Below are 15,527 nucleotides of genomic sequence, written 5' to 3' on the forward strand. Positions count from 1 at the left end.
TCATTTGGGGTGGGGGGAAGATGAGCTGAACATAGGCTTGTTTCCAAGCAGTAGGGAAGATACTAGTTGAGTAAGAAAGACTGAAGTGAATAGGTGAAATAATAATATAAAATAAATTAAAGATGCCAAGAAATTATATTCTTGGTTTAATCTAAGTGTAAGCAAACAAAGTTTGCATGTGATGTAACTTCATGACTGGGCAACTTGTATATAGAGGCTAATGACTTCCCATCACTTGCCTTAGTATCTCATAATGCAAAGCACATATCCTTACAGATATGTATAATATATATATATGTCCATGAGGATATGCCCTATGCATTATGAGATACTAAGACAAGTGATGTGAAGTCATTAGTCTCTATATACAAGTTGCCAGTTGTGAAGTTGCTGTTCATGTTCTTCATTATATTTTGAGAGAAATGAAGTGAGAGAGTAACCAGATGGTAATTGGTTGCTCAATTTTATCATTTGGGGTGGGGGGGGGAAGATGAGCTGAACATAGGCTTGTTTCCAAGCAGTAGGGAAGATACTAGTTGAGTAAGAAAGACTGAACTGAATAGGTGAAATAATAATATAAAATAAATTAAAGATGCCAAGAAATTATATTCTTGGTTTAATCTAAGTGTAAGCAAACAAAGTTTGCATGTGATGTAACTTCATGACTGGGCAACTTGTATATAGAGGCTAATGACTTCCCATCACTTGCCTTAGTATCTCAATGCAAAGCACATATCCTTACAGATATGTATAATATATATATATGTCCATAAGGATATGCCCTATGCATTATGAGATACTAAGACAAGTGATGTGAAGTCATTAGTCTCTATATACAAGTTGCCAGTTGTGAAGTTACTTCATGTGCAAACTATTTTTAATAACTTTAAAGTTATTAAATTATTAAGGCATGACTGATCCTTCACAAAGCCATGTTATCCCCCTCATTAAGTATCATATTCCTATCCAGCCATTCCTGAATTCTCTTTTTTGACCGATTTTTCCAGTACTTTTACCACCATTACTTGCTGATGGGGCTATAATTTGCTATTGCAGTCTTAGAACCTCCCTTATGCAAGAGAATCATTTTGCCCTCTTACTTGGAACTCTACCAGAACTGAGACTTAAAAAGCCTAGTCAGAGGCATTAACAATTTTCTTGCACATTCCCTAAGAATGCAAGCTGATAGTTCTTCTAATCCAACAGGTGTATTCACACAGTTTCTGCAATATCCTAAGAACCTCCAATTCATCCATCTCCATTCTTGCATGTTTCATGTCACAGCATTAATCTCACTTGTTCGACCTCTGCAAAGTGGTCACTCAGTAACTATTTTATCTACTTCAGTCACCTCATGACCATCAGCACTCAATGTAACAAAAGAACTCTTTTTGATTTCTTTTGGTGTGCTTGGTTAGTTTCTTGTCATAATTTGATTTTGCCTTCCTTACTATGCTGGTCACCTTTCTATCATCCACAATTTTTTTTTTTTTTTTTCCGCCCGATACTTAATGATACTAATTGTCTGTTGTAACTCCTACCGGATTTACCCTGCTGACTTGAGGTATTCGATTTAATATTACTTCCTATACATACCTGTTAACTATCTCCCATGTACTACTAACATCTTTCTCTTTCAGGATTTTACGTCATGGTACAACTCCAAGCAGCCTTCTAAACTGGCCATGATCACCTGCCTTGTAGTTCCCCATATCCCTTCTTGACAGAATATTCCTCACATTTTACAATCTCCAAGTCAAGACTGCATGTTCACTTTCCCCCAATTGAAGGCAACGTGGCCACCTTGGTTATGGATAGCTCTTCTGATTCTACGACTAGGCCCAATACTCATGCTCCCGGAGTTCCCTACACCATGTTACCTCAAATAATTATCGCTCAGTAAGTGAATAAACTCACTGGGAATTGTTGGCTGAAAATTCCTAATATGTTCAAATGGCAACTAATTGTGGTACAGTATTTCTCAGTGCTTTTCTATGTGTTCATCAAAACACTTCAGACAGGATGATTGTCATCATAGTAAGTCTCCAATTTTCTTTAACTTTCACATTAGACAATCATCCCTTAATAAATATTTCTTTTAGATGGCTCAACAAAGACACCATAGCAACCAAGAATTCTCACACAGCATAGTGTGATCACATCCTATGTGAGCAGAAGATGGGATGAATTTATAAATTAAATGACTAATTGAAGTCATTTAATTTATATATAATTTCATATATAAAAGTCATTTAATTTAAAGTACATATAACTATGTACTTTAAAAAGGAGTGGAGAATTAAATAAAACTTTTCAGTCTCGATTACAATTGATGCTTGTCGTTAACATTCAAGAAGGTTCTGATCTATGATTGGAAAAATTTTAAAACCAACATGAAACAAAAATATCCATAGATGTCAGCTCATTCTACAAAAAGGTAAATATGCTTCCTGTCCTTCACAAAGAGATAGATAACTACCATATTTAGCATATGGGAAAAATACAAGAAATTAATGAGCAAAACTATATGCATGCTGCGAGTTCAGTTAACCAATCGATGGCACTACCTGAGAGTAAATGCAAGTTCCTGAGACCTCCTGGGAAGGAGAGCGTGGGGCAGTCATTGGTGATATGATGCATACTCTGCACAGCACCACACACACACACACACACAAAATGGCAATTGAAATTCCCCACAGATGTAATAAGTGGGTACAGCATTTTTTGTTGGTCCTAAATCTGTTTAGTTCACTTGAGATACATTGAATCCTGGAGGTCTGATAGTTGGATTTGTAATTTAGGCCATTATATGTTGGGTGTTCGTACAATATAGAGCCTCTCCCAGTCAAGTCACCCAGCTTCCCATGGTAATGGTCTGTTTCTGGGCTCTGGCAGAGTGAATTTTATTGTCTTAAATGCATATCTTCTCTAGCTGCAAGGAAATGCCAACTAGAACTCTAAGTGAACTTTCATTGTCTGGTGAACACTACCACTCAGCTTTTGTAGGTGTGAAGTGGCTTCTGCCATGTTTTCTCCCCAGAGTAAGGCCTCTAGTTTCTGTCTGCCCTTCTCACATGCAGTTTGAGTGATGGCCTCTTGCTGGGCATGCTCATTACACTGTCATCATTATTCAACTAAGGATACAGTTTCTGCTCCATCTGAGGGTCTAGCAGTAAAACATTTTCCACAAGTCACCCAGCTTCCCATGGTAATGGTCTGTTTCTGGGCTCTGGCAGAGTGAATTTTATTGTCTTAAATGCATATCTTCTCTAGCTGCAAGGAAATGCCAACTAGAACGGCATGCTCATTACACTGTCATCATTATTCAACTAAGGATACAGTTTCTGCTCCATCTGAGGGTCTAGCAGTAAAACATTTTCCACAGGCTGGCTGCAAAATAGTGCACAGGACCAAACCCGATGGCAACACATATGTTCAAGGGTTCTTGATCAGATGGCAAATAATCTGCTGTCATTCATCTCACTAGGTCATGCTTAGAGAGAGACTGAGTCAATGGCATGCAGGAGACACTGTCCAATTGGACAGGAGTCCAGACACTTTCTATGTGCTAGTTGGGTACACAAAACCCTTACCCCAGCTGCATGCCCTTGCTCTGTTTACTGAATCAACCACCTTACACATGCAAGTCAACTCTAAAAATACTAGCATTTTAACTGCAGATAAAAAAAAAAAAAATTATCCCATAAAAAAAAATAAAAATTCTAAAAATATGAAAAATATTAAAAAAAAATAACAAATAAAAATATTCCCAACCTACCCAAAATAACACCAAAACATTTTCCAATAAAAAAAAAACAAAAACTTCCACATTCATTTCACCAACATTTGAGGCATTAATACAACATTAGTGACATATACCACCACAACCAAGTCGACATCAAAACCTAAATCTTTTCTAATAGAACCTCATTTGCATATATCCTCCACACCCACAGTCCACTTCAACTATCCCAACTACATGCTGCATTCCACAAAAAGGGCTTTCACAAAATTTCACAAACACAGATTTCACAAAAGCAGAACATGTGCTTTTGTGAAATCTGATATCCCTTGTCTAAACAACTTGGAATCCCACTTTTCAATCTGCTCTGCTCAAGATTTCCTTACCCACTTCACAGCCTTTGTTGTTTTTACTGCTCTCCTAACTCTGACAATCCTGCTGTCTTTTTTTTTGACTACCTATCAGTAAAAATTGATTTCTTACCAACTAATTACCCAAATTGTGGATGGGAGTTTAATTTCCATAACACAAACTGGCTCTCCCATAATTTCACGGATGAAACTGGAAGGGAAGCTGAATCACTTGTCATCAGTCATGAACTAACACAAACAGTCAATCAAGCAACCAGAATACCACACAATTATCATTCTACTAACATTCTTGTTCTTTTCTTAACCAGCTCTCCCTCCAAATACACTGTGGATATCTACTCTCCTGTTGGCAATTCTGACCACAATCTTATTCATGTCTACTCTGCAGTTCGTCCTCCTCCCAGCCAATCTCAGCCCCCATACCCTATGGCACTATAACTGTCCTTTCTACACTATCATTGGTTGGCTTCCTCTCATAGGTTTTCCTCATCAATGCAGCAGTGCCCCAGGATTCTGTGCTCTCAACCACACTCTTCCTTCTTTACATCAATGACCTCCTTTCTTGGACTTCAAATCCTATTCACAGCTTTGTCAATGACAATACTCGTCATTCCTTTTCTCAATCAATAAACTCTGCAGTACCCCAATGTTAGATGCTTCAAGGTCATCCATAACCAGTGATTTCAACCTGAGCTTCTCAATGTCCTCAAATGGGATGAAAAAAACTTTATAAATTTCAATGTCAGAAAACTCAAGCCTGCCTTATTACCTGCAAGAAAAATTCTACCTCATTCCCTCTCATTTTTTCATAATTTTCCAGTTTCTTTCCAACTTCAACTTTCTTTTCTTGGGTTGACTCTCACAGTTTATCCTGGAACAAACATATTACTTACAGAGCCTCTAAAAAGCTTGGTGTTCTTTTCTATTCTAAACATTACTTCTCTTCCTCTTAACTTCTAATACTTCATAAGTCTCAGATCTAATCAGCTTTGGAGTACTGTTCCCACATTTGGAGTGGAGCACCCAAGACTTCTCTAACAATATTCTTGATGATATTCAGAAGAGGGCAATCCATTTAATAGATGACCCTTCTTCACACTCCCTTCAGTCACTTTATCATAGGTGCTCTGTTTCAGCATTGTGCCTTTTCTATAGGTACTTTAATGGGCATTGTTCTTCTCAATTCAGTACTACCATTCCTCCACTTTCTTCTAACCATGTAAGAACTAGAGCAGACACTCGTCAACATCCATACATCATCCAGCTCCAAACACACCAAACTAACTTCTCATCAGCTTCCTTCATTCCATCCACCTCCATTTTTGGGAACAACCTTCCCATAGTGTTTTTTCCTACTGTTTAAGAAACATAATAGGCTATATATTTCTCTTGAATCCCTTGCCAACATATGACACTATGGTGTTATAAGTCGTGTAACCTTTCATGTGTGGAATCATCATAAAAATCAGGTATGTGTAGTTCATTCCAGAGTTTACTCTACTAGTCCTGGGGACGATCATCTGATACTTCCACTAAGAATATGGGAGATCTGGAGGTAAGGCAATAAGTAGGAGAGATGTCATGATGTACAAAAAAAGGTATACATGTTATTTCTGATTTTCTTTTATTTCTTGATGGTAGATAGCTTCTCTTCTGAAGCATGGAGAAGTGATGTGGGAAAGAACAGGTAACCATGGGAGAGGAATAGATCATAAGCTACCATAGATGGTTCTCAATGTTATGTTAAGTTGCGTCTCCACAAGTCATGTGGTGACTTCAGCTCCAAAATGGTGAACAATACTCCGCAACAGAGAAGACCAGAAGCCAGGACTGCTGTTCTATGAGTCAATACATTACAACCCAATGTTATGCCTATCAACTTTTTTTATGATGTAGTTGCTAGAAGAAATCTTTAACTTAGTTTTTTTTTTCAAATGATTTCAGTAAATTAGACTGCAGTCAAATGTGACACTAAGGTAACAAGGGTTACTTTCATGGATTAGCATCCTGTTGCAGCAGTTTATTTTTCTATGAGCCTCATGGTTATTTAGGTGGAAAGCAGAAACAACAGTTCCCCTGGAATTAGGAGATAGTTCCCAGCTTTCAAAGTAATTCTGTAGAGAGCTCAGATCCTTGCTTAATGTTTCATCAAGTCCTTGGAAGGTACTGTCTTAAGTGAAAATAGCAATGTCATCAGCACAAATAAATGTATGATTAGCTGTTGGAGGGATGTCATTTGTGTACAGGTTGAATAAAGCTGGGGTGACAAAAATTTTGTGGAAATCCATTATACAGGATAAATGTTCTGCCTTTTTTTATGAATTCAGATGAACCTTAATTTTTCTACTGGAAGGCACGTGTTCTAGTAATTTTAGAATTTTTTGGCATTTGATTATTTTGGCTGCTTGATACTGTAAACCTTTCTTTTTATATATGGGGTCATAAGCTGATGTCAGGTCTATACAGGCAGCACCTATTTTTAAACCTTTTTGATACCCAACTTCTATATGGTTTCCACACAGTTCTATATGGGTTATGAGAGCTAGGACCTGGTCACAGCAGATTCTGCTAAGTCTAAACCCACCTTGTTCACTGGGTAAGTTGGCTTCTATTTTAGGAGAAATCCTATAGGATATATATATATATATATATATAAACCCACCCTGTTCACTGGGTAAGATGGCTTCTATTTTAGGAGAAATCCAAGAGAGGATTATGTATATAAAACACAACAAGATATATATAATCTTGTTAGGTGTGTTTTATATATATATATATATATATATATTCTTCTAGCCTTTTTAATAACCATTTATGGTTATAGGCCTTCCCATTTGCCTCCATCTTTCTCTGTTGAAGGCTTCTCAATGGCATGTTCACTTGTTTCTTAAATCTTCATTTCTTATTTTGTATTGCAGTGTGATGTTTAGAATAGCTCTCTCAATTCTGTGCCGTTTTCTTCATTTTGTCCAGTATTTATTTGGTTATTGGCCATGTAATAATTGGGATGACACATTAGTTGAAAAGTTTGACTCTATTTTGCTGCACAAGACTTTTCTTCTGTTTGCCAAAAGCCATAGCCCAGCTGAATTCTTCAACAATTAACGTTAAAAACGCGTCCAAAATCAAAGACACTAATTCGATTTTTATTATTTAATAAAAAATGTGTGCGCGCGCGACCGTATACACATACACAATAACATGCTTTGTAGTGGGTGAGGAATACTTTTTTTTTTTTTTTGGCAATTCGCCAATGCTGCTAACTTCGTATAAGTCACATATCGTGTTCAGTAAGGTTCCCCTTTCTTATTTCTCTATCTATTCAATAGTATTATCTTTGGGGAATAAGAAACAAAAGCACTTGACAAGGATGCATAGCAGGAAAGTTGATACACTTCACTCTCTTGACTACAAAATTAAATATCCGATTTCACTTTTGATGTGACTATCTGTTCAGTGTTCACGTCACATCTCTTACAAAATACTGCAGTTATTCAGTGTTTTAAAAAAAGTAAATGATTAATATTCAATTAACGTGCATATGCATAGTTAAATAGCAACATGACACGATTAAAAATTTTTCTACATTTCGAAATTGGCTTTCAGACTGGCCACGTGAGCCAACTTAATAAAAAAAATACAGATAAGTATATTCTTACTGAGCTCTTCTTGTCTTTTAGGGAATTACTGGAATTGGTGTGATATTCGGACCTGCGCTTCTTCGCCGGTGGGCTCAGGCTTTGATCAGTAGCGTGAGAACCTGCGGCACTAGACATCTAAAAAAGTAACGGCACAGATATCAAATACAGTACTGCTCTCGATTCAAAAGGAACATAGCCTTTCGCACCTTAGAAACAATTTTTTTGAATAAAAGCTGTGAACTGTAATGTAGTCTTTGATACACGGGTGTGTACGTAAACGTGACCTACCACGACAAAGCACGACGGCCTTAGCCAAGAAAGATGGCGGCCCCCGTAGACAAAAGTTAAGTTATCATCCAATGCGCGCGCATTCCACCTAGTACCAAGAAACCAAGAACAAACACTTCGAATATTTCCGACGTTAGTTTGCAAGAAGTATATTATTTTTTACAGAGACACCTGGTGACACAAACACTCACACATATCTATACAGGTAACCCTCGTATAACGCGGTCTTCAAATTGTAGTATCCCTTGTTCAACGCGGTTTCGATATAACGCGGTCTACAATTTCTAGTAACCCTTTATTTTTTTTTTCATATTTTTCACCGCGGGACTTAAAAATTAAATTTTATCTTCGTTAAATATGTGTCTGCCCGTGTCGCGCAAGTAGTTATCAGTATCGAATTTAGTTTTATTGTATCACTGAATAAGGTACTGTACAGAGGCTTTTGCAGTCTGTCTGTGTCATTCTCAACAAACACTGCAATTAGAGACAGATGGAATGAAAACGGCGCTAACTAATAAATCACATGTCTCCCTCACAGAAACTATGCTGTATAGACTTAAACAAAACCATATGTTGCACCGAAACACAGTATCTAACTAAAAACTCTTGTCCAAATTTTCAATTATGAAATAAGTGTTTTTTTATTGCATTTGAAATTCTCGATGTCATTATGACAGATCACAAAGGCTAACTTAAAATAAAAGACTACCAAGAATTGAAACATGCCATATAATGAATGTGTGAGTTCGCCTGCCATCTCTAACGCAAACAAGAAGTTATAAAATTCAACCAAGGGTTGAAACATTTGGTGAGTTGAGCCAGTCAGTAATGAGAAGTTCCATCGGAACGATAAATGACAACTTGTCAACTTGTTGTGAATGTGCTAAAACTAATAGTGAATGTTGTTATGACAGTTTCAGATGTTATGAAATTCGATTGAAGAGAATTAGCATTTCAATTCAACACCTGTCGGTTGCTTTTGTCTTTGGGTCGCGCGATCTTTTGTTAATACCGCACCAAACATATGCACGTCTTTAAAGCTGCTGTCTTGTGTAAAACAAAATTCAGCTTGTACTTATTGTAACAATTAAAAAAAAAACTTGAATAATTTATAAGCGTATAAAAGGATATCACCTGTAAATCGTTGACGTGCCAGCAAAATTTTCAGACGTGCCACCTCTAGCAAAAGTGCCATAGGTTCGCCATCTAGGGTTTACTGTATAAAGTGTTTATTGTTGAAAATTGTCTTCGTTTTCTGCCAGGATAGCGCATTTAAAATCATAAGTGTGTTATTTCTCAAGCAGAGCAGTTTATTTTCTGGTGAGTTACATACATATGTAATGCTCTTTTTTGAATATAAAAGTTTATTTTTATTGTAATGGCCACTAAAACTGCAATGAAAGGGAAAAAACCAACAATGAAGGGGAAATTCATTTCTCTCAAAGAAAAAATTAAAATCTTGGATCCGTTGAAAATTGGAGAAAACCCAGGAGTTGTTGCAAGGACTCTGAATTTAAATGAATCAACAATTCGAACAATCAAACATAATGAATATAAAATCCGAGAAAGTGTTATTGCTGGGTCAACGGTAAGTGCAAAGCGCATTGCTCGTGTTCGCGATATTCTAATAGAAAAAAATGGAGAAATCGCTAATTATTTGGATAGAAGATTGCACTGAAAAGAAAATTCCTTTGAATGGATACCTTATTAAGCAAAAAGCTCTCATAGTTTATAAACATTTAAAAGAACTTGATCAAGATTCTTCAGAAGAAATCTCTCAGCATGGATTTTCTGCCAGTAAGGGTTGGTTCAAAAACTTTAAAAAGCGGTTTTCTTTGTATAATCTTAAAATCCAGGGAGAATCAGCATCAGCAGATGTTGAAGCTTCCCGGAAATACCCAGTAAAACTTTTAAAAATTATTAAAGAAGGTGGTTACAGTGCAAACCAGGTGTTCAATGCTGATGAATCTGGGTTATATTGGGAAAAAATGCCAAACCTCACCTATATTTCGAAAAATGAAAGATCAGCTCCTGGATTCAAAGTTTCCAAAGATAGAATTACTCTACTGTTTTGTAATAATGCATCAGGTGATTACATGACAAAACCAATGTTTATTAACCGATCTGCAAATCCTCGTGCGATGAAAGGGCTCGACAAGTCCATCCTACCTGTTTATTGGCAGGCCAACAAAAAAGGCATGGGTTACAGCTAGCATGTTTGAAAATTTGTTTTTCAAGTGTTTTGTACCCGATGTAGAAAGTTACACAAATAAAAAGAATATGGATTTCAAAATTCTACTAATTTTAGATAACGCATCAGGCCACCCAACAAATTTAAGCCATCCGAATATTAAGATAACTTTTTTTGTCGCCTAATGCTACTCCACTTATTCAACCACTCGACCATGGAATAATATCAACATTTAAGTCAGATTATATTCGGCGAACATTTCAATTAATTTTGAAAAAAATGGAATCTAATCCAAACATGACACTGCCTCAAGCGTTGAAAGAGTTTTCAATATTGAATTGTGTAAAAATTATTTCTCTGTTCATTAAGGAATTACAGCCCTCTACGCTGAATGCTTGCTGGAAAAAAATATGGCCTGAATCTGTAATGGAACAAAATTTCGTACCTCCAGTGGATGCCGAGCTACGTCGTATAATAAACGGCGCACACATTTTTGGTGGAGATGGCTTTTGCGATATGGTTGAAAACGTAATTAGTGAATTAATTGATGAAGAAACAGATTTAAATGATGAGGAACTGGTACAATTAATAGATGGCGTCGAACCAAATGACGGGGAAAGTTCTGCCGAAGATTCTGATTGTAATGAATCCGTTAAAGAATTCAGTTCAAAGAAATTAGCAGAAAGATTGAACTTGGCAAGAAAGTTAGGAAGTTATTTTACGGATAATGATCCCTCAAAGGAGCGCTCGGGAAAATTCACGAGACAATTGGATATTTGTTTAGCGCCATATTATGAACTTAATAAAAAATTGCGACATAGTGGTAAGCAAGGTCTTATTACTGACTTCTTGATGACTAAATCAGCCGAAGTATGCAATGAGAATTATACGAATGATGTCCAAGAGTGACGACCTCCGGCCACTTAAAGAACATCTACGAAATGTTATTTCTGAAGACAGTGATGATGATTAAAATATGCGCTATATTTTATTGTGTCTAAAACATTTTTGCATTATGTGCAATGAAATTTATGTAAAATTTGTAATTTTTATAATTTTATACTACATATTCGTCATAGTTTATGTTTTCTAAACTTAATGAATTACTTGAATTAAATAAAAATATTGTTTTTGTTGGATATGTCATTGTTGTTTATATAATCAAAATAAAAAAAAGATTTCGGGACATAACCCTACTTTTTCTATGTGATCTAAGTCTCGCCTAACGCGATTTATATAACGCGGCATTTCTATGGAACCTAACATCAGCGTAATATGAGGGTTACCTGTATATATATATATACGAAAAAAAAGTTTAAACATTTAGCCGTCGTACCGCAATTGGAATAAGAGCGGAATATTGCACTCTTCGATTGGAAAAGACCTGGATTCGATTCTCGTCGTGACCCATCAAACATGTGCAAAGAAGTTGTCTAACTGTGTAATAAAACTAGATGCAGAGAAGAGTGTACAAAATAAAATACCGGTAGATTATTATATCTGTACACCAATGCTAAGAGGAAGGGTCTGCTGTTACAGAGCAGGTGAATCAATTGCTACTGACGAAGAAATGCATCATGAAATAAATACAATGGTACAAAGAGAGTAATCATAATGTGAGACATTAATTATCAGAATATTGATTGGGTAGCTATTAAATCAGATGATTAGAATAAAACTAAATTTATTGAGCTGTTGCAAAACAACTTTCTCAAGCAGCATGTGATAGACGGACCTCGCAGTAAAAGAGTGTTACATTTGATTATAATGCCAGAGAGGTTTCAGTTAAATATGTGCTATTCTGGCTCCGGTTGGTGACAGTGATCATAGTGTACTCACTCGGGAAGTGGCTAAGTTTAATCTTCCATTCAGAAAAGGTTACCTGCAGATTTATAACGCAACAAATTGTGACCATCTCAGGGATGTGCTGAATTCTATGCCGGTATCTGTTATTCGATGGAAATATTATCGTCAATGCTTGGGAAGCGAGTAAAAAATAATTAAGTGATGCGATATCAGAATGCGACCCTAGAGTTGGAAGAATAAATAGGATAGCAGTCAAATTGATGAGCAATCTATTTAAACAAGACTCGTAAGAAACAGATGATGTGGAAAGAATATCGGGTGCATAAAGATGATGTCGCTTATGATAATTATAGTCAGCAGGCTACAAGACTCAGAAGTGCTGTATGGAAAGTCGGAGTATGAAAAGAAACTGGCTCTCCAAGTTAAATACAACAAAAAGAATTCTATTGTTAACCTGCAAGTAAAAGAAAGAATGAATTTGAAAAAATAACTCTACTGAATGCAGTTGGAATGTGAATGACTAATGTAGAAGTGAATATTCAACTAATGAGCAGCCATTTTGCTAAAAGCTATCAATCTTGTATATCAACAATGACCTCCCAGTACTATTTCACAGTATGAGGCAACTCATGTCGATGAAGTGGAAGTAGTTGAGCTCTTTCGCAAACTGAATAAGAATTCTGCAATAGGAACTGACTGATATCAGCATGGATGTTAAAGAGTATCCTGCTGAACTGGCTATATCTTTGAACAGGCTACATAATTTGATTCTCAGAAATAATGTATGACAACCCTATTTCAGAAGAATGGTGCAAATACCGGTGTATACAACTATCGACCAATCAGTTTCTCAGAAATGGTGGTGAAGATTTTGGAAAAGTTGGTTAGAGCTCCCATTCAAAAAGGGTTGATAGAAAATCTCTACTTTACAAACAGCATGGGTTTACTAAGTGAATGTCATGTTTTAGCAACTCGCTCACATTCTATAATAATGTTAGTACTGAGTTAAATAAGGGGAATGGACACACCACATGATACTTCAGGATTTTGCTAAAGCTATTGACAGAATACAGCATAGAAGACTGTTGCATAAATTGGAGAATATATAGGTTTGGATTATAACTATTGGTCATGGATAAGAGGATGGCTGACTGACAGATATAAAAAAAAGTCGAACGCAGGGGGGGGGAAGGGTTGTGAATCAGTGATGTGCCACAAGGATCAATCCTTGGGCCATTGTTATTCAATCTGTAAATGAATGACATTGGGAAGAGTTTCGCATGCGAAATACAGGTATTTGCTGATGATGCTAAGATAGGTAGGGTAATCAGGAATGCAGATGATATTCAGTACTTGCAGGATGATTTCAATAGGCTGAAATCGTTGGCATGTGAAAATGGATGTCATTTCAAAGGTAATAAATGTAACGTCGCGTGCTTTGGTGTGATTAGATATCCAACGTCGTATTATATTGGTGGTCTTAGGCATAAAGAAACTGATATGGCTAAGGAACTTGAAGTTTTAGCAGACAGGAAGTTGAAGTTCAAGGATATACGAGGGCGGTCTGAAACGTTCTCGGCCTCGACCATAGATAGCGACACTATCGGCAAGATTTTTTTCTAAGTTGTTACATGTGTCATAAGCATCCATGTGAAACTGCAAGTCATTCTATCAAGTAGTTTGTTTTATACAGCTGTCTGAAGCAAAAGTGTTGTCTGTATCCCTTGAAATGGATAAAATTAAGTATCGTGCGGTTATAAAATTCTTTGTAAAACAAGATTTAACGCCAACAGAAATTCATTCGAAGTTACTTAAATATAAAGCGCCAACAGGCTTCATTTCGGCTATATAAACATTAATTAAATTAAGGGGATATTAGATCTCACATTGTTTTAAAACCGAATAAGAATCTCAAAGATTAGAATCAGAGAGTTTCATGCCGAATATAGTATAAAAAACTATAAAAGTATCGGCGAATACTAGCGTGAGCTGAATGCAAGTAGTCCCAGAACGTAGTACAAACACGGGCAACTCGTTGCAAAGGTGGGGAAAGTTCGGATCGCTATTCTTTAGTATTTTCCATAATGTAAAAACACATTTCTTAGGAAATGTATGCCGTTATTACATTATGGTAGGGAGTCGCTACCTAGACCGGTTTCAGCCTTTGGTATTAATAATTTGGTCTAGCTACTCACTGATGAAGCCTCAAAAAAGGCTGAAACCGGTCTGGGTAGTGACCTCCCTACCACAATGTAATAACGGCATACATTTCCTGGAAATGTGTTTTTACATTATGGAAAATATCAAAGAATAGCGATCAGAACTCTCCACATCTTTTTCGACGAGTTGTCCGTGTTTGTACTACATTCTAGGACTACTGGCATTCAGCTCACGCTAGCATTCGCCGATACTTTTATAGTTTTTTATACTATGTTCGGCATGAAACTCTTTGATTCCAACTTTGAGTTTCTTATTCGGTTTTAAAACAATGTGGGATTTAATATTCCCGTAATTTAATTAATGTTCATTCGAAGTTCATAAACGTTTATGGGCACTCTTCTCCTTCGTTTTCGACAATTAAGAAATGTGCTGCAAGTTTAGACGTAGCCGTACCAGCCTTGAAGATGATCCACGTGAAGGACGTCCATAAAGTGTAACAACACCAGAAATCATTGATCAAATGCACAATTTGGTATTGGATGATCGGCGAATCAAAGTGCGTGAAATTGTTAAGACTATAGGAATTTCAAAAGAACGTGTAGGATATATTTTGCATGAAGAATTGCAAATGAAAAAGCATTGCGCAAGATGAATGACGCGCTTGCTCAGAGCAGATCAAATACGCATTCGCGTGAAAATCTCTGAACAGTGCTTCGAGCATTTTAACAAGAATAAAACCGATTTTGTGCATCGATTTATTACTATGGATGAGACTTGGATTCACCATTACACACCAGAATCCAAACAGCTGTCAAAACAGTGGACAGAAGCCGGTTGTTCAGCGCCAAAGAAGACAAAGTCTGTTCCATCAGCAGGAAAGGTCATGGCATCAGTGTTTTGGAATGCTAAAGGCATTTTGTTTATCAATTATCTTGAAAAGGGTAAAACAATAACCGGGGAATATTATTCCGATCTTTTAACCACACTAGACGAAATAATTCGTGAGAAAATAGACGGTTTGCAGAAGAAAAAATCATCCTTCATCAGGACAATGCACTTGCCCACAAAGGTGTTTTGGCAATATGAAAATTAAGGGATCTGCACTATGAATTATTGAACATCCACCCTATTCCCCCGATTTGGCTCCCTTTGACTTCTATCTCTTCCCAAAACTAAAACTCTTCCTCGGTGGTCAGCTTTTTTCTTTGAATCAAGAGGTGATTGCAGCTGTCAAGAGGTATTTTGAAGATCTTACTAAGAACCACTACAGGGACAGGATAATGGCGCTGGAGCATCGCTGGAATATATGTATTAGTCTTAAAGCAGAT

At 36.7% G+C, this 15,527-nt stretch overlaps 1 protein-coding gene across 1 annotated transcript in view; it reads right to left on the reverse strand.

Moving 5' to 3' along the window:
- Positions 1-8,135, reverse strand: part of Uba1 (ubiquitin-like activating enzyme 1) — a 381,832-nt gene extending 373,697 nt beyond the window's left edge. The window contains exon 1 of the mRNA XM_090390820.1: positions 7,773-8,135. Within this exon, the coding sequence (XP_090246946.1) occupies positions 7,773-7,889 (117 nt within the window). The 5' untranslated portion in view covers positions 7,890-8,135. The remainder of the gene's footprint in view (positions 1-7,772) is intronic.
- Positions 8,136-15,527: the final 7,392 nt, after the last annotated feature.

Source organism: Typopeltis vanoorti, chromosome 3 (genome assembly GCF_054136105.1).
Source record: "Typopeltis vanoorti isolate ZY-2024b chromosome 3, IOZ_Tvanoo_1.0, whole genome shotgun sequence".
Taxonomy (NCBI): domain Eukaryota; kingdom Metazoa; phylum Arthropoda; class Arachnida; order Uropygi; family Thelyphonidae; genus Typopeltis; species Typopeltis vanoorti.